Raw genomic sequence first — 20,429 nt, forward strand, 5'->3', positions numbered from 1 at the left:
TTTTTTCATCTCCAAGCAAATCCACCATAGTTTTTAAAAGCTTAAGAACTTAAATCCTTTATTGTGCGACATAATAACATGATAGTATTATTACAAAAATCTGAAATAAGTATGCAGTACACAGAACAAGACATCATTCATTGCAAACAATTAAACACAGTTGAACTTGGATTTGCTAACACAGTTGGATACAGTTTCACTTTTTTTGCATCATAACATTGGTCTTGCCTAGCATCTACCCCCAATTATGCTACCCAAAAGCAAAAGAGATGGACAACCATCATGACAATCCAAAATTGTTGCCAATCCAAGGCAACGTAAGTTGTGTTTTTTCGTCCAACTTCAACATCAGCATTTGTGCACATCAATCCTTCTAATACAACTATGCCTTTCAAATAGATCTTTTTCTTTGCTTCTAGTCGAGACACTTCCACTTGTATCTAGTTGTTCTGTCGCTTACTCCTTTCTAGCTGCGTTTTGAGAATGTGGACTTTCTCCTCAGATACTTTCAACTGACTTCCATACTTTCCAATGATTTTTTTTCATTGATCAATCCAAAAATCACTCTGTCATGTAACGAGGACTTAGGATCAATCCTTTTGAAAAACCCGCAATCATCAACCTGTCCAAGACAAGCAAGCAATTCACATTCTAGTAGTGCACACTTCACTCGACAGAAACTTCAACTTCAATAATGCTCAGCATAGGAAAAAAGATTGACTCATTGGAAACACTAGAAATTATGTGAAACAGAGGCCTTCAAATACATCACAACAGATTCAAATTCAACAATACATGGCTCCCTCAGTGAACGACACATAACAGTGAACTGGTCCTATACTCAACTACCGAATGAACAACACATGACAATGGACTAACTTATCAATCCCAAATCTATTGCAGATTATTGACAAACCATCACCTCCAACGATAGAACCTCCTTCCACTGGCCAACATAAAATCTTCAGATACTAAATTGTGGAAACAACAATTTGGAAGTGAAACCTTTTCAATTATACTCGTAGCTAGCTCAAATAACTAAAGAGAAAGCCAAGACAAAGACCCACTGCTCCTGTATAGCTCAGGGGTCTTATTAATCTATCGTAATCTTCTCGCCCTGGCATTCAAAAGCATATGCAGCGCAACAAGAACAATGCCCTTTGCAAAATGATTCCGACAAACAAATCGAGTCAGGCCATTAAATCCAAGTACAGTGGCCTTCCAGAGCTCTAAACAGCGATGAGAGAACCAGGTTCATACCAGCAGTGTCTCAGTCCCAAGGTTGATAGCGGTAACTTCAACTACTACATTTGCACTGAATTATCAAATACTATTGGTATATAATGCTGATCAATTACAGAATACTGGCAAGATTTAGATGCACCAAAGATAAAAGAAAATTAAAGAGCTGACCAAATTTAATAATGCAAAATATAATCCATCTCTTCCGATGAGCATGTAAGATAAAGAACCACAAGTTGTAGGAGTAAAGAAAACGCAATTTTGAGGGGTTAAAATACTGGCCACGAAGCAAAAACTCTTCACAGGACTCTTGAAGAGGCAAAAATGCACAAACTCTGGTAATGACATAACCAAAGAGCAAGAAAAACACCAGAAAAGGGGGTGAAATCCATAGTCAGAAAAACACCAGACAGTAAAAACAACCACGGATTTGAAATAATGTGAACTCGTAATCACTCGCCCAAGTTGAATCGAAGCTCGATTTGGACAAGACTTGGTTAAACAGCCACGGATTTGGCAAGGAACTAAGAGAGAGAGCAAACACGAACCAAGAACCGTATAATTTTGCCCCACATCGACTTCAGCAACCGAGAGAGAGAGCAAAACGGCGGCATTGTAGTCCACGTCAGCCGCCATATCGACTGTCATTGTTTTTCATTTAAGCCATGACGGCGTCACATTAGCTCTGTTTGCATTCCGTTGTTAAGCCGTAGGATTTTCATGGGAGGTCTTTGACAAGAACCGTGACAGAAGATAGATGTTTCATGCAGGTATAAATTTGGAGTTTGTGGTGTACAAGAAACGTTTGAGAGCATTGATATTACAGTAGACATGTTTTAAAGTTTTTTATGGTATCTTTTCTAGTAAATATAAAGATGGAGAGATAGAAATTAAGTTTAACAAAAGTAGATCGATGAATTGAACATTGGAGAATTAAATAAAGGAAAAATACTGACAAGAATTTCATATAAAGTACTTTCAGATCATCACGCTCACTTATCCGGACAAAGAGCTTGAGGGAATAGTTTGCGATTGAATTAGAGAAATGGATGGACAAGTAATACGTCCTACTTATAGGATTCATCCTAGCAAATGGAGGGTAACCCCAAGGCCAACCTCACTCATGTTTTCACATTTCCAAATAACCTTATTAGCACTTCCTTTAAAATAGACCACAAAATCTTAAAAGAAGATTTCCTTTGGGAAGAAAATGAAAACCAAAGAAAATAGTTTGCAGAAATATACACTCCAAGAGAAAGAGAGTTTTGCCAAGAAGAATGATATGTAGAAATAACAAAAAGAAAGTGAATCTGAAATTCTACATAGAGCAAAACAAGGAAGTATAAATGCAATAGAAAGAAGAATGGAGTAAACCTTCTACTTAACAGAATGGAAATAAAACAAAGGTAAGAGGTCAGAAAAGAAGAACCGTAAACACCTATAACAGAATGGAGACACCAGATTGGCTTATGGAAGGAGATAGATGATCCGCGTCCTGTAACAACTTGTTGGTTTTGGGTCTCCTTAAGAAAAATAGAGTTCTACCCCATGACATATTGGTCTCGAGTCTTCCCGAAAAAGTTGAGTTTGTAACCATGCTTGTCTGTGGGTAAGCACACAAAAAGAATGAAGAAAGTGCATACCTACTATATATGTTATATTACCTTAGATCTTCCGCTTGCTTTTGTGCTTGTTCATGCTTGCCTTATTGTTCTTCTCGTGACCTTGATGTTTGAGGCTCAGCCTTGGCCGAGCTTGAACCTTTGCCCAATTTAGTCGTGCCCCTTCCTAAACTCAAAGTTGCGCCCCTTCCTGAACTAACAGTTGTGCCCTTTCCTGAAGTTGAACCTCTGCCCCCTCCTGCACTCAAAGTCACGCTGCTTCGTGGACTTGAGATTACGCCCCTTCTTGGACTTGAAGCTGTGTGCATCTTATTTGTGTCCATTCTTGAACTTGAACCCCCACCTGTTCCTAAACTCAAAGTCTCGTCCCTTCCTGAACTCACAGTCTCGCCCTTTCCTGAAGTTGAACCTCTGCCCCTTCCTATGCTGAAGGTTGCGCTGCTTCGTGAACTTGAAGTTATGCCCCTTCCTGGACTTGACGCTGTGCCCATTTTAGTTGTGTCCATTCTTGAACTTGAACCCTTACCCGTTCCTAAACTCAAAGTCATGCCCCTTCCTGAACTCACAGTTGTGCCCCTTCCTGAAGTAGAATCTCTGCCCCTTTCGGTGCTCAAAGTTGCGCTGCTTTGTGAACTTGAAGTTATGCCCCTTCCTGGACTTGAAGCTGTGCCCATTTTAGTTGTGTCCATTCTCGAACTTGAACCCCTACCCATTCCTAAACTCAAAGTCACGCCCTTTCCTGAACTCAAAGTTGTGCCCTTTCCAGAAGTTGAACCTCTGGCCCTTCCTGAACTCGAAGTGGCGCTGCTTTGTGAACTTGAAGGTATGTCCCTTCCTGAGTTTGACTCCGTGCCCTTCCCTAAAGTAGAAGTTGCATCTCTACCCAGCCTCAAACCTTTGTCGTTTCTTGAACTTTTAGCTATATCCTTTCCTCTGCATCTTTCTGTAGGGTCCCTTTCTGGTTTTGATGAACATCCTGTTCCTTTGCCTGTTTTTGCAAGTACTTGATCAGTCTCCACAGTCTTATCCCTCTTCACCTGGACCACGTTGAAATTCAGCATAAGTTTCAAGGACTGCACAATTAAGATAATGCAAACTTTCAGTACTTACAGAAGAAAAGTCTCTTTGATCCTCAACTTCAGTTGTAGCTTTGCAGTATCTCTCATAGTGTTCAACTCCTTTGCATGTTTGGCCACTTGACCCGACAACATCACTTGGGTTGGCGGGTTCCCCAATCTCATCCTTGTCCTTCTTCCTATTTTCCATACTCGCCGTTTTCCCCCCATCGACACTGTCATAGCGCCCAATTCTTCCGTCTCTCATTTGCCTCCTATTTCCCGTGGCCTCGAAACATTCAATATTGCCCGGCTCTGACTGGAAATCATCAATGGAGGAGGTGCCATCAGTTTCGCTTTCACCCACAGACGCAGAGTCTCGCACTTCATTCGAACCTGAAATGTCGAACTCAGCCCCATCCTGAGTTTGGGAAAGGAGAGCAGATTCGAATCAGAGGAGAATCGACATTATTCAGCATCTTATGCATGTTCCACATAACCTTGATGGTATAATTTTTTAGATTAATTAACTAATTTTATTTCCTTAAAATTTATCATCATTTGCACTAATTATTCCATGCCATGCCAAGTAAAGCAAAAAAGTATAAATAAAATAAAGTAATAGTCTTGCTATTCTACTTCCATAACAAGTTCCGTTTCTGTTTCTAACTTTAATGTCATTATTTTAGTGAACTTAATCCTTCATCTTATATTCACTTTAATTACAGTAATCTACTCTTTTTGGATAATTTTATGTACTTCATGTACTACTATCTTTTAACGTTAGCTATTTATTTCAATTATAATACTGATATAAATTCAATTGTTTTGAATTTTGGAACTTAAAAGGAATTTTATTTTCTTCTTGTCGTATGAAAGATCCATAACCGTGGGTCATATTGTTTTAAATCAGTCTATGAAAGTCTGTATGTTGTTGTAATCGTTCTTAATCTAAAGTAATATGCTTGAAATAATATGTTTGCTCATACAAAATTTACATCCGGACATAATATATTACTATTTGTTCAAGCAATATGTGTTTTAATTTACTTTGAAATAATCACGTCCTATAAAAAGACATCAATCCTGCATGTTGGCAATTTGCAGTGGTACTAAAAAAGCATTGTCAACTAACTACTCAAGCCCATTGGTGGTAAAAAATACAAAGCTAGTCAAAGCCCACTATATATGCATGCACTGGCAAAGCATCAAATAAATGTGACATACAGTTACTGCTCGATCTACAGGTGAATAGATTAGCTCTGAATTAACTTAATCTACAAGCGGATAGATTAGCTCTGAATTAACTTGCATAAACATTCTAACAAAATTATTAAAGAAAGAGGCAAAACGAAAATTCAAAGTATCTTTGCCCAAGAGGCCAACAACAAATTCATAGGAGATGGGTCATCATAATATCAAACATATATACCACTAATCAACTGCCCCTTATTCATCATTCATTTTCCCATGTGGTGACGGGTGGCAGGATCTAATGAGTTTTTTCATTTGTTCTTTGTATAGCAATAATCGAATTATTTGACATTAATTTCTCCACAGCTCATTAAATGCAACAATCGAGTCAAATAATCAATAAGTGCTGCTATTATATAAAACATTAAGTTTATACATTAATTATGACTATTGCAAAGTGATAAAAAAATTGGTAGACAAAAAACATCATATGATGCTTTTGAAATCTATAATTGGTGATCTAGTATCTAGTTTCTCGTATATGAAAGCAATTTTGATGATTAATATTTAAAGAATGATTAAATGAGTTTAGTGGCAATATTAAAGAACCAAAACTATCCAACACCAACAAGGTAAGTAGAGTTGAGTGACTCAAAAGAGGGAGGAAAGATTGCTTCACCTGCTTATCAACACTGTCTAAATCTTTTTCTGCAACTGATGTCGTAGCCTCGAAACATTTAGCATTGCCCGGCGCTAACTCGAAATCATCAACGAGGGAAGTGCCATGAGTTTCGCTTTCACCAATAGATGCAGAGTCTAAGTCTTCATCAGGATGTGAAATGTCCCACTTAGTCCCATCGTCATCGAAGTACACATCACTCTTCATTCTCCATTCCTCTGTTAACATTTCCATCATCTCGTCATCGTATTCTCCCTTCCACTCACTGTCAACTCCTCCCTCGACATACAAATGAATCAATTCTCTTTTAGATGCTAGCTGAATTATTCCCTTCACTTGCTCATCACTCTGGATCTCTATGAGCAAATCGCGGTATACACAAGGAGTCTCGTACCACATTCTCTTCAAACGAAACCCGAAATTTTTCACATCAGCAACCAATCCTTCATATGTCACTGAATCAGGGGTGACATCTTCCTTTTCCCTATTTATTCCACCAACAAACCCAAACCCCTCACTGGACTTCTTTACTCCAAGGTGGAATCTGATTGTGAAGGAAATCTGTGATGTAACAAGTTTAATGAGAGAGCCAAACAACATATGCATTAAATATATTTTAATTCTTGTTGCATATTTACCCAAATCCAATACGACACAGATATCATTCATTAGTTAGAGACAGATTTAGGATTTAAACACTCAAATGTCCAGTAGAATATTAATAATACTTATTGGTTTTTTCTTTTATTAACTAAGTTGAACTTTAAATAAGTATGTGATGTAAGTTCAATTTAAACATCAAATAAGTTAGAGAATTATCTACCTAGGAGTGCTATCTCATCATGATTCCCTTTTTTAAGACAAAAAAAAAGAAAAGAAAATTAGAATGCCGGTGTAAATAAAACTTTCCGGTAGCTATTTTTTCCAATATTTATTTGGAGATTGTAACTATTCACTTTCTCACAAACCATTAAATCGAGGATAGATTAGGTCATTTGTGGAACATTCTCTTTATACAACTATAATTACTCAAAAACGGCGTCAATAGGAAACCTTTTTCTGTGAATATTATAGTGCTAGCATTTAGCTTGACTAATTCCTATTGATACACATAAACTACTGCCCCTACGTATTTAAAATAAGGCTTTATCAAGGTCTTAACAAGTGTTGCTCCTAAGATTACTTTGGATCTTGCAATATATCCTGCTAACAACGAAAAGCCAGTTGATACTCCAATTATTCATAATCACAAACTTGGAGAATATCCAAATCATGTGACAACTATAAAGAGAGGTATCAACAATTAGTGGAAAAGTTAATCTATTTATCCCATATGCGTGCAACTGCTTATGCCGTAAGCATAGTCAGTCAGTTTATGCATTCACCTAGTAAAGATCATATGGATGTGGTAGTTCACATTCTTCATTACTTTAGTCCGTTCCAGGGAAAGGACTTTTGTTCTCAAAGAATAATTAACAACGAAAAGCCAGTTGATACTCCAATTATTCAGAATCACAAACTTGGAGAATATCCAGATCAGGTGACAACTAATAAAGAGAGGTATCAACAATTAGTGGGAAAGTTAATCTATTTATCCCATATGTGTGCAGCTACTTATGCCGTAAGCATAGTCAGTCAGTTTATACATTCACCTGGTAAAGATCATATGGATGTAGTAGTTCGAATTCTTCATTACTTTAGTCCGCTCAAGGGAAATGACTTTTGTTCTCAAAGAATAATTGTCTTAATTTTGAGGGTTATATAGACCGGGCAGGAAGTGTTTCTAACAGGAAGTTTCATCAAGCTACTTCACCTTTGTAAGAGACAATCTTGTCAAGTGAAGGAGCAAGAAGCAAAAGGTAGTGGCGTTATCTAGTGCTGAGGCCGAGTTAAGAGATATGGCCAAAGGTCTTTGTGAACTTCTTTGGCTTAAGAGATTACTAACTGAGATTGGTTTTGCTCCCAATTCCGAGATGAGCTTATTTTGTGACAATAAGGCAGCTATCGATATTTCTTGTAATCCAATTCAGTATGACCGTACTAAACACATCGAGGTAGTTCGACATTTCATCAAACAAAGCCTTGCTGCCTAGATAGTTCGATTCCCATTTGTTAAATCTGAAGACTAACTCACAGATATACTCACGAAGAATGTCTCATGCAAGATCTTCTACAACTCACTTAACAAGTTAGGCATCAGTGATATCTATGCACCAACTTGAGGGGGAGTGTTGGCGTGTGGAAAAATTGCAGGGCTAATTTTTTGCTAAATTTGTATTGTATAATGTCCTTATTTTGAGGATCAATCATTTTCTTAGCCTAAGATAGTGCATAGTCTAGAATAGCTTTGGTAGTTTTTTTCTTTGTACAACTATATATGTTTTTGTATCCATTCAGAAAAGAAATAGAGAAGAGAGAATAACATCTCTGTTCATCAATAATATCCAACACTCCATAATATTTTATTTGTGAATTTTATTTATTTATACAATATTTCAGATTAACATGAACATGTTGAAGGGACACTAATGTATTTCAAATTATTTAAAGATCATCTATATAAATATACGTGTTAGATTCAAAAATATATTTTTGTCCACGTAGATTTCAAAATAATATTTGACTTTTTACAATTTGTGTAGTTTTATCGAATTATAGCTTCTAACTGAAATAAGAACAAATCAATTTTCAAACCCGCGTATTCACGCATGTCTACCATAAATTGATGAAGACGATGTTGCACCTTGTCTAACTTGGATTCAAACTTTGATGTATCTAGGAAGATCTCCTCTCTGTAACGCTTCATAGAGCTTCCAGATGGGTAGCTCGGAGTAGAATCTTTGTTAAAGTCACCGCACTCCACTATTTTGACGCGGCAATCATCCGGAATATTTGTTGAAGATGCATCAATTAACCTTCTCAACGACGGGCACCGCCTGACCTCCAAGGATTTCAGAGACTCTAGCTCGTGAAGGCCCTCAACAATAGAAAGTACAATGCACCAACTGATTTTCAATTTCTCCAAGTTCTTCAAGTATGATAACCCACTTATTCTTCTCAGAGATGTGCAATTCAAAACATTGAAGGATTCCATTGATTTCGAAAGACCCAAAACTTGTATCTCAACTAGCTCTGGACAAGATGACACATGCGCTTGCTGTAGGTTCCTTAATTCCAAAGATAATCTCTGAAGCAGTTCACAACGGCTAACAGTTAAGTTCTCCAGTTGCGGAAGTCCATCGAGTGGAATTTCTTCTACTTCAACATCACAAAACTCTAAAGTCGACAAATCTCCCAATCTCAAGCGGGAAGGTAGCAACTCTGCCCACCTGACGCTAAAGAATTCCAAATTCAATCTCCGCAGACAGGACGGAAGCTGCACGAGGGTTTCTAGGTCTAGGCGAGACAAAGTAAGCTCTTCTAGATGAGAAAGAGAAGCCAACTCTAGAGGTGCAGGGACATTTGGCAGAATTAAATCTAACTTTTGCAGTCTAGATAACCTCCCAATCCACCTCAAGTTGCATCCTGTGATTAGATTTGATTTGTTTGTCATCAAATAGCCTTTACTCAGTTGCAGTTCAACCAAATTAGTAAGGTTCGACAGATTGGGGACTGAGAGCAACGAGTTAGATTCAAGAAGTAGACTAGTCAAACTTGTGGGAAGCTCTGGCAACCCTTGAATTTTATGACATTCTTTTAAGTTTAGTGTTTGGAGGTGATGAAGCATGTTGATTGTCCTTGGAATTCCGCTAATATGGGTGCCCATTAAATTTAGGATTCTTAAAGATGACAATTCTCCAATTCTAATAGGAATTTCACCTATCATTTCATTGTGCCCAGAGAGATCCAACTCTTCAAGATTTATCTTTCCAATGGAGTTGGGAAGTTCCCTTATTATCATGTCTGTCAAAAGAAAATTTCTCAAGTTTCAGACTACAAATATTTCAATATTAATTTTCCAATGGAGTTTGTAAGTTTGGCAATGCCGGTACCTGATAAGTCTAACTCCGTCAATGAGGTTAAATTCCCAATTGAGCCCGGAAGTTCTCTCAACGTGCTACATCTTGACAATGAGAAGTGCTTAAGCTTCACTAGTGCCCCAATTTCTTTAGGCAAATCTGTAAGATAATTGCACGCTTCGATCTTTAACTCAATCAATGACTGTAGATTTCCAATGGAGCTTTCAATTCTCTTTAGACTGGAGCATCTTTGAAGAGTCAACCTCTCTAAAGCCGAGCATTTAGAGATGTCTGGGATTGTCGTTATGCCTTCACACTCAATAAGAGACAAAACTTTCAAATCCCACGCCCTCTGTGAAAATTGATGATATGTCAAGAGTAAGAACCATTGTATAGTACACATGGGAACTATCAGACTAGGGTCAAAATATGCAATTTACCTTGATGAATTCCCATGCTTTTGATTCATCCTTCAAGTCAATGTCGCAAAGCTTACAAACAACAAGCCGATTCAGATACAAATTGTCCACCTCAAAATCTTGCCCAAAAGGAGGATAATAACTCCAATAAAGAGGAGAATTACAACTCCAAGAAAACCATTTTAAATTTGAATGACACCTTGCAAAGTTCCCAGCATAAGTTCCCCTCTTTAACTCGAGGAATCTTAGATTTGGTAACCCTTCAAAGTCTTCATTTGTAATTGTTCCATATGCCACAAGTGCTTCAATCATGTGCTTCCTCTGCAAGTGAAATTTCGCAGTGATGTGAAGAAGTTTGTCAACTTCCAATTACAATGTTTTACAACTCAAAAAAAAAAAATGTTAAACATTCTAAGCAAAAAGGGAATCCTCAATCATAGGATATACGAGATCTATTTGAAAATGAGACATTTCTTACTTACCTCTTTGGTTCTTATGATTTGGAGGGCCTCTTCTTCAATCCATAATCTACTCTGCTTTCCAAGGTCATCTTGACTACCTTCACGGACAATATGCCTCCCTAGTGCTATTAGTTGATCATGCATCCATAACTTATCGTTGTCCAATATCTTTATCAAGCACCTCTTGGTAAGGACTTCAATTCCTCCGATGGGATAAAATTTACAACTTTCCCACATGTAAATTGCATCGGTCTTCTTCTCATTGAAAAAGAAGCATGCTATATCGAGGAAAATTTGTTTCTGATATTTGTCTAGGTCATCATAGCTAATCCTCAGCTTCTCTAAAATATCTTTCTCAAGTACTTTCGTTAACTTGACCAACGTCTCTTCCCAAAATTTTTTGTCTTCCTTATCCTTAAGTAACGAACCAATCACTTTTATAGCCAAAGGAAGCCCTCCCATTAGTGAGACAATTTTCCTTGAAAGCTCATGATAATCATCCAAAGGATAGTATTTACGAAAGGCATGCCAACAAAAAAGTTGAAGTGCAAGACCATCATCCATCAGTGGCATCTCATATTGTTCAATTTTAACTTCAGATTCCTCAACTTGAAGAATATCTTTGTCTCTCGTTGTAATAATTATCCTAGATCCTCGATGTAATTTGGAATTGTCTATTAGATTCCTAATGGGCACTTTCTTATCGACATCATCCAGAACCACAAGAACCCTATTATTACTAAGCGTCTTTCCAATCCTCCTCATTCCTTCTTCACTATCGTTGATATCTCCTACAGATCTAGGACCACCAATGTCGGATAGTAATTTCTTCTGCAACGGGACTATGCCCTCCTTACTTGACCATTCACGAATGCCCTCAAGGAAGCTACAACACTTTCCAAAGTGGGAACATAGTTGATTAAAGACAACCTTGGTAACAGTTGTTTTACCGATGCCACCCATTCCGTATAGTCCAATGAGCCGCACATCATCATGGTTGACATCTAATAACTTTATCAAGTCTTTTATTCGATCATCAAGGCCAACTAAATGTTCAGTCACTAATTTTTGTTTTATCTTCAGCTTCTCCAGAACCTCTTTAACAACCAATTTGACAATCGCTGCTTGACTGCAAGGTACAAAAGCGCTTTCCTTAGTTACTAGATTAATTTCATACCCATACATTAGATGTGGGACTGTCCAAATCTTAACTTGAAAAGATTTGAAGTACATCACAACAATATTTAAGTACAAAGAATAATCATTATAGGCTAATTTAGTAGATATCACTTGATAATGTTACATAAATCTATGAAGACTATAATATTGACTTTAACAATGGCCACAGTTACCATGTGGCTACTATATCAAGCATAATATGGCATTGATAGATAGGCCTAACAAAATTTCAACAATCATAATGGGAGAGTCATGAACCGAGATAATGTAGACAAAAGCTAAGTAATCCATTGGACACTGTAGTCTGGTTGAGAAAAATATAATCAGTAAAAAAAAGCCCAACATAATTGTATTGGCTTCACTTATGCATATAAGTCTTCTATGGATCTGATTATGGTGGCATTCAAAGAGCTATGTCACAATAAAATTTGTTGAAAATCAAGAGACCCGACTGTCATGGATTTAACTTCATAACTAATGAACAAAGATATGTGTGAATTAGGAGCACAACACATATTTGATTCTCCACACCATCAAGTAAATACATTCATATGTTTGGGTCACCTATCTGGGCTTTGACTTGCACTTTACCTGGTCATAAAGTTAGTAGCATAAGTCATAGTTTCATAATTTACCCATCTAAGGTGAACTTCCTTATTGATATTTAACCATTTTTTGGTTAAAAATCCACAATTCTCAAGCGGCATGTCGATCACATTGACTTCGTAACCCAAAAAGCATAAGAGATTCCCCACTCTTTAACAATTTGTGCAAAAACAACTCATTTGCATTGAAGAAGCTAATTGGTGCCCACATGCTATAGTCATGCATACTAGGTTTTAATTCACCATATTTTAGATTTAAATCTATCAATTGACAGCCAAATTACGTGTTGTCTATGATGAAATATGATAAGAATTTGCTAATATAAATGCCATGCAATGACTCCCAAAAAACAAGGAATAAATGCCATGCGGAGCACGATACTGCCGTGTTGCGCCCCAACTCATCATTTGCTCATGTTCGAGTCATGTGTCCAGTATTCATTTCCACCTTTATTACTTCAGATTAGAATAGATGGGTGATTACCATCGACCTTCAGCTGCCGCCCGTCCTTGCCGCTGTCTACTGGTTCGCAACTTGCACTGGGGCAAAGTTCCAGCACTCCCTACACCGTGTTCTCTCTCTCTCTCTCTCCCACACCTCTGTGTGTGCGGCCAGACCACTCGAAAGTCTCCGCTGTCACTGACCTCAGATCAGAGGTCAGCCACTGTCATCATCCCCAGCCCAATCCAGATCGAGGTTGCCTAGCCCCGATTTGGACGTCCCGCGAGCTCTGCAGAGCTCGAGGTCCTAGATGATGACCCAGTCATTCTTTACAGTTTCTCAGGATGCTCTCGCTTTTATTGAATATTTAGACATGAACTTTCTTCACCGAATCTTAGTTACGTGGTGTAATTATTTTTTTCTTGAGGAGCATTCAAAAATGTGTAATAAAAGGAGGCACCAGTTGCGATCTCTGATTTTGTTAGTCTTTTCCCCATTAATGAAAAATGAAAACTGACATCCTTATCACGAGGGAAAAATCTATTTTTTGGGTCGATGGTAGTGAGAAGGCAGATCAATATGGGTGCAAATCTAAAGTTGATTTTGGTAATCATCCCAAATGGCAAATGCAAATGGGTGCTCTTGAATATTCCGTAGCCTTACGAGACAGGGAAGAGAAAAAAGTGGTTTACGGGAATGTGTAGGTCCACGCCATTGAAGTTTACTGACATCGTAGTGAAAATTTTTGGGGAAGATGTTAAAAGCAGAGGATGTAAAGTTGAATGAGAGCAGCAATTGGAGGTTGTTTTCACTATTTTCCGTTAAGAAAAGAATAAAAGAAATCATTTGACAGGGCAATGTCATATCCCCTAAAACAGAAAAAAGATGAAAGAGGTAGGGATCTTTAAAGAGTACTACCTTTGGTCCTTTTTCACAACCCATCCCTTGCGTTCATCTACCTTTCTAAGAGCTCCCTTCCATGCCTCAGCTTCATCAAGAAAGTCCTCGTGTTTCTTGAAATCAGCTTCATATAGTGATTTCTTAAGTTTAACATCGTCTGGTTCCACATGAAGAAAAATAGGAAGGATACTTTTTTTACCCTTTGACTCAGACACGTTATCTACCATGAGTGCCAGCTCACGGAGACACCATTTACTGGAAGCATAAGTCTGAGAGAAGATGGGTATGTAGATTGTGGTGTTCTTCATAGCTTGTTGAAGTTTCTCGCTGATCACTTCACCGACGAGGAGTTCTTGTTCGTCCCTGAACACGTGAACTCCCGCATCATTCAAGCCATGGTAGAGGAAGTCTGTGAATCCATGACGAGTATCCTCTCCTCTGAAATTCAGAAACACATCGTACTCGCCTCGTGATGCTGGTGTAGCATCCCTACTGGACCCGGCCTCTGAGATTGCCATAGCTAGGAAGCTTACTACTTCCAGAAATCTCTCCCTCACCTTAAGAGAAAAAAAGGATGGTGTGGAGTGGCCAAGCTAAGAAACGAGGTGAGGTTTTGGATATGAAGTAGGCAAACGAGTGCCAATACCTTAAATACTTGGCCGGCTCACTTTAAAATCAGATTTAATCGTCTATTTCCCACCTAACGTTCTGCAGCAGCAAGTGGACACCAGAGATGGTGTCCAAGACTTTTTAACAAGTTTGGAAATTTTTAAAGACTCCTTCGGAGACCATAAAGGCCAATCAAACTTTAGTTTGCCTTTGGAATAAAGAAGTCTCTCAACTTTTTTTTTTTTTTTTGCATACTTCTTGTTCGAGTCGGTCATTCCCTTAAAATTATAAATGGAGATGTGATGTCACCACTAACAGACACCTCTCTTCGAAATAATTAATATGAGTAGACACTTCTCTTCACATTTTTAGAAGTAGTTTAGAGATTCTTTTCTAAATAAAATAAACGCAGACACCTCTCCTTGAAACTGTATAATTGAATGGACACATTTATTTGTATTTTCAATTGTAATCTAGATGATGTTTGCTTTTGGATAGTATTTGTATCACGTGATTTGCATTTCATCTTCGTTTTAGAACTAAATATGTTGCACAACCACATTGACTTTCACTGGTCTCTACTTCATGTATAGAATAGAAATTTTGTCAACATATTTCTTCTTTATATTTGAATCCTACTATTATCAATGAGTAACCAACAAACTGTTAAGAAAACCTCCTATTAGATTTTGAATTTGAAAAAACTATCCATATTCTGTTTTCAATCTGATAATTACATAGTAGTGTCTTTCTTACAGGAACTACTTAAGAAGAGAAGTTCATTCAGATTCAATCTTTGATTGTCTCCACCGTGAAGAAAGAGTATATTAAATTGGATATTATTCAGACTCTATTTTCTTTGGCTCAAATATCGTGACTAAGGAAAGTTATAACAATAGTGTGGATATTGCCAAATCCATTATATGTGGATGCATCTGACTATTCAGGCTCTATGCTAAAGCGGGATACTTTCAGACGCAAGTTCAAACGTATGGAGACATATTCAAACACATAAAAATATATTTAGACACAAAACTTCAATTGTCATAACCAGTGATCTGGCCTGGATTTCCTTTTTAGAAAGTATTGATCTTCGATCCTAAAGATTGTTTTGCAACTACATCATTTATGCAAAACATCTTTGACTGACTAACAATCACTTCATAGACAAGTTGCTTTCCTAAATCAAAGAATTCCACTTATGGAAATTGGAGATTTGTTTGTATGGGCGACCAAATCAACGAGAATTCAGATCTTATCACTCAATGACTACTCAATCTCCATTATGTAATATCGTCCAATGAGTTGATTGGATAGTGATCCTCTCAAAACTGTCCAACGGTAGATTGGAAGTGGAGAAATATAAAAGGAGACCAAAGTGCCGATGTAGAGAGAGGTCTAGAATAAAAAATTCCAAAGTCTGAGAATACTTCGATTCTACACACTTGTCTTTCTTGAGCTACAAAGTATAATCTCTGTGAGACACTGAAAAGAGTGAGATAGAGAGACCTATCATCCACTTAGTACTATCACTCACAATTGTAACCTCTTAATTGATTAACTAGTGAAATCTGGTCTTGGAGAGTGGACCTAGGCTTTCTTTAAGCCGAACCACTATAAATTTCTGTGTTCAATTTTCTCTATCTCTAAACTTCTATTGATTATTGCATATTAGCGATTTGCATCGCATTACTATTATTGTTGAGACTCTAATATTAGTGCTTTGTGAATATCATCATATCACTGATATTGTTGAGACTCAGATTTCGTTTAAATTTTACTTATCTTGATAATTGTACTTCCACTTTAAATTTGTCAAGAATTGTTAAAATCACATATTCACCACCTCTAGGTGATATTGCTAGCACCAACACAAACTACCTCAAATGTAATGTTCTACAAATCATCAAACCCTTAATTGATTAGTCAATTATGAAGATATTTGCGCTTATCTTTTGTTTCATTCCGTTGATAATGTCTCTAATTTATTCGTTACTATTATCACTCTCCAATGAGTGCTTCTCTTATCAGTTTTAGAAAAGCCAATGATTTGAGGAATAACTTGGCAGACTTGGCTTCAGGAGTGTCTTTTGTATGGACCCGTTAAGGAAGATAGACATATCAAAATGAGTCATAAATCCATATCTTAACCCATATATTAGTAAATGGATCATAAATGGATTAATTATATTTAGTAAATGGGTCATAAATTGGTAGAAGTCTAATATTGGAATTAAATGGGTCATAAATGGGTCGTAAATAAATCATAAATAAGTTTACAACTGATTTAAACTCAACGCATCTCTTTCGCCCTCATTCAATCTTGCGCTCACTCACTTCACACTCTCATCTCAGTTTGGATATGAATTTTCTTAGATTTAATTAAATATGAAGTGTTTTAGCAATATGGGTCTGATCGGGTATGGGTTGGGTATGGGTCGAGTCGGGTATGGGTCAAGAAAATTGCATTGCGCATAAATGGGTCATAAACGGGTTAATGGATCAATTCAGATTGGAACATTTATGACCCGACCCAAACCTGACCTGACCCACCCATTTGACATGTCTAAAGGAGGATGATCCTGAGTTTGTTTCTGAGTTAATTTATCAGGTTACCAAGGAATGGCGTGAAGAAAAGGTGCAACACATTTTGAGGATGGGATCTTAAAAGAGCATTACCTTCGGTTCTTTTCCACATTCCATCCCTTGAATTTACCTACTTCTGCAAGAGCCTTTCTCCATGTCTCGACTTCCTCCGGAAAATTCTTCTCGTGTTCTAGTAAAGCATTGCTATATGGAGGAGTCTTAAGTTTAACATCCTCAGGTTCTACATGGAAAAAAATGGGAAGAACACTTTTTTGACCCTCTGACTTAGACACGTTGTTTACTATATGTGCAAGCTCACGGAAGCACCATTTACTTGAAGTATAAGTTCAAGAGAAGATGAGTATGTAAAGGATTGAGTTGTTGATAGCTCGTAAAAGCTCTCCGCCATTTACTTCCCCGACACGGAGTTCTTCATAGTCTCTAAAAACATGGACTCCAACATCTTTCAAGCCATGGTAGAGGAAGTCGGTGAACCCATATCGTGTGTCAAGTCCTCTAAAACTCAGGAACACTTGGTACTCTCCTCTTAATGCCGCCATAGCTAAGAAGCTTGTTACTTCCGGGTTTCTCTCTATCCTAAAGAGAGAAAAGGATGGTGTGGCGTGCCTTGCTAAGAAATGAGGTGAGGGTTTATATATGAACTAGGCAAGTGGGTGCCAATACGTAAAAAACTTGGCAGGCTCACTTTAAAGTCATGTATAATTGTCTATTTCCCACCTAACATTCTGCATTGGCTAGTAGACACCGGTGAAGGTGTCCAGACTTTTTAACAAGATTGGAAGTTTTTTAAAAACTCCTTGGAAGACCATAAAGGTGGGGAAATTATCCAATTAATCATAAATCTATTGTACATGTGCCAATTTAATCCTAAACTTTTTAATTTCATTAATTAAATCATAAACCTTTGCATGAAATTTCAATGTAGTTCTTTCAATCAATTTTCATTAGAAATCATTTATGCGGCGGTCTAGTCATCACCAATTGTCTCACGTGGCACACCGCCACATTAGCGATTTTCGGTGAAAACTGGCCAAAAGGAGTACATTGAAATTTTGGCAAAAGTTTAGGACTAAATTGGTAAATTTGAAAAATTTATGACTGAATTGACATTTATACAATAGATTGAGAATCAATTGAGTAATATTCCCCCATAAAGGCCAATCATAAGTTTTTTTTTTTTTCCTTTGGGATAAAGGCATCAGATCCCTAACATTTTGTACAATGTTTAATCAGGTCTCTCGATTTTTTGTTTACACTATTGGATTCCTAAACTGTATACTTCTTTTTTTTTTTGAGTTGGTCCTTCCATTAAAATTATCAATGGAGATGTTGATGTGGCCATTAAATGCTGACATTGCAACTTATGGGGCAATTATAAAATAAAAAAATTATTTTCAAAATTTTCAAAAGATCTTTAGCGATGGGGTGGCCCTCGCCAGATATGAGGCAAGGGTGAGTGGCCCTTGTCACTTCCACCTGCATGTCGAAGAAGATCGAAGAGGGGGGCTGGGAGCTATACTGCGGAGTGATGGACATTGCAAAGCTCAGGGACTCACAGAGGCACGTGTTCGTGGACAGCCCAGTGAAGAAGATTGAAGAGGACAAGCGTCGTGAGCGAGTGGAGTGTACCGAGGTGAGCGAAGAATGCAATCGTGTAATTATAGGCAAAACCAAAAGGAGACAAATGCATATCTCCTGATTTTCGTGAATTAATTTGGTTTATTGCAGAATAAATTTGTCTCCAGGCAAAACTAATGCAATCCAAGATGTAGCATAAAACTACTTTTAGATGGAGATGCATGCATTTCTCCAAAATGAGTTTCTGTTTGATTTTTCTTTCAGATTTTTATTTTTAAAATTTTGAGAAAAACTTTGTATATCACAATTGCCACATAAAATGCCACATCAGCATTTAACGACCACATCAGCATATCCATATGTACTTAAACGAAAGAACTAACTCGAACAGAACATGTATGTAGTTTAAAGACCCAATTGCATAAAAAGAAAATATTGAGATACATGATTGAACCTTTTGCAACAGTTGAGGGACTCTTGATACCGTTATCCTTTTTTTTTTTTGTGTGTGCATATCATAAGGTTCGTCAAGCAAACTTATACAAGGCCAATAGCTTGTGCAACGCACGGCATTACGAGAATTGACAGGAATGATATTTTCTAAAGCTTTGAAGCTTTATTGACAACTCGTAAACACAACTGATTATTATTGGGAAGACATTTTGCATCATAATAGTTTTTATACACTGAAATAAGTTGTCACAAATTGTACGTGTAATAAATATTAATAACACTTCATTGATGAGAATTCCAAAAATCCAATTCAAATGGCGTGTTTCTCAAAATTCGTTGACTTTATTTTTTTTTTTAAAGTCAATCTAATTGCCTATTTATACAATATATAATAAAGTGATGATGGAATATATAGATAAAGGACATCGATGTTTAAATCGAATAGGGATGACCATGGCATGGGGCGCGATGGATCGTTCCCAACCCCGCCTTTCACCCACGCGGGGCAAACTTTTCCATCCCCATTCTTCTACCTCATGTAACCATGCGGGTACGCCCACCCCTACAAAATATTTGAAAAGATTAAACAAAAATTTGACACAACAAAATTTTTAGTAGAGATTAACTTTGATTAAATATATATAACAGTTTAGCTTAAAGGGTGATTTTGAAACGAATCATTTAGTAAAACTAACATTAAGGTAATATAATTTAAAAAAAAAGTTACATATTTTGACAAAAAAAAATTCTTGAATGCAACATAAAAATTTATTTATAAGACATTTTTGGAAGACGTAATTTATTAGAAGCAGCAGTGCTGATAATAATAATAATAATAATAATAATAATAATAATAATAATAAATAGATCAATTCATTGTATTGCTCTCTGGGTCTTACAGAAGTTTGTTTTCTTGCAAGACCAATCCTTTGTCTTGGTTCTCTGAATTTGTCTTCTTTTGTTTTTTTACCGGGGAAGTTGATTCTTGCAAGAAGCTTGCCCATTCATCGTGTTAGACTTCGTTTATTTCGCAAAAAATATTTTTTAAGAAGTCATTTTCTAAGAATATGAAAATATTTTCCTTTATTTGATTGAAATCTGAAAAATAACCGGAAAATATTTTTCGTCATTTGGAAAGGAAAATATGATTTAATTTTCCTAAATAGATATACACTATATTGGGCACTAGTGACTTGCGCATGGGTAACCGGAGGAACCAGGCACGGGCATTGAGGTCTCAAATTTGGCCTCAATGGTCCCAAATCGGGGCTCGGGCTGCGACGGTAGGGACCTGGTCTCATGCACAGGGACTCGGACAAAAGGTCCTGGGCTAGGCCTTGATGGACCCAAGCTCGGGCACAGGGAATCTGAGCACAAGCACTAGGGTCTCGAGCCCTAGTGTTGAGGACCTGGGCATGGGCACTA

General features: G+C 37.2%; 1 protein-coding gene across 3 annotated transcripts; it reads right to left on the reverse strand.

The window, feature by feature from the left end:
• Positions 1 to 117: 117 nt before the first annotated feature.
• Positions 118 to 17,561, reverse strand: LOC115688685 (disease resistance protein RPV1-like). Of its 3 annotated transcripts, none has more exons than XM_056311077.1 (9): positions 17,046 to 17,561; positions 10,653 to 11,760; positions 10,192 to 10,491; positions 9,785 to 10,103; positions 8,536 to 9,695; positions 5,793 to 6,353; positions 3,975 to 4,340; positions 2,886 to 3,901; positions 118 to 622 (listed from the first exon to the last, which is right to left on the reverse strand). In XM_056311077.1, the coding sequence occupies exons 2-8, from the start codon at positions 11,592 to 11,594 to the stop codon at positions 2,948 to 2,950; spliced, it is 4,602 nt and encodes a 1,533-aa protein (XP_056167052.1). In that variant the 5' UTR covers positions 11,595 to 11,760; positions 17,046 to 17,561; the 3' UTR covers positions 118 to 622; positions 2,886 to 2,947. The 3 variants fall into 3 exon arrangements, with proteins under 3 accessions (XP_056167052.1, XP_056167049.1, XP_056167050.1); XM_056311074.1 differs by lacking the exon at positions 17,046 to 17,561 and adding an exon at positions 13,776 to 14,365; XM_056311075.1 differs by lacking the exon at positions 17,046 to 17,561 and adding an exon at positions 13,776 to 14,365 and having other exon boundaries at positions 2,681 to 3,901.
• Between the last annotated feature and the right edge of the window lie 2,868 nt (positions 17,562 to 20,429).

Source organism: Syzygium oleosum, unplaced genomic scaffold, assembly GCF_021117445.2.
Source record: "Syzygium oleosum isolate NSW1041296 unplaced genomic scaffold, Sole_v2.1 Sole_v2.04, whole genome shotgun sequence".
Lineage (NCBI taxonomy): Eukaryota > Viridiplantae > Streptophyta > Magnoliopsida > Myrtales > Myrtaceae > Syzygium > Syzygium oleosum.

Excerpts from the sequence above, each read along its gene's own strand:
- LOC115688685 (XM_056311074.1), bottom strand. The coding sequence starts at position 14,275 with ATGGCAATCTCAGAGGCCGGGTCCAGTAGGGATGCTACACCAGCATCA. Across the intron at positions 10,492-10,652 it reads AAATCATAAGAACCAAAGAG|AGGAAGCACATGATTGAAGC; the intron begins GTAAGTAAGAAA and ends TTTCACTTGCAG. Across the intron at positions 9,696-9,784 it reads GACGGAGTTAGACTTATCAG|ACATGATAATAAGGGAACTT; the intron begins GTACCGGCATTG and ends TTCTTTTGACAG.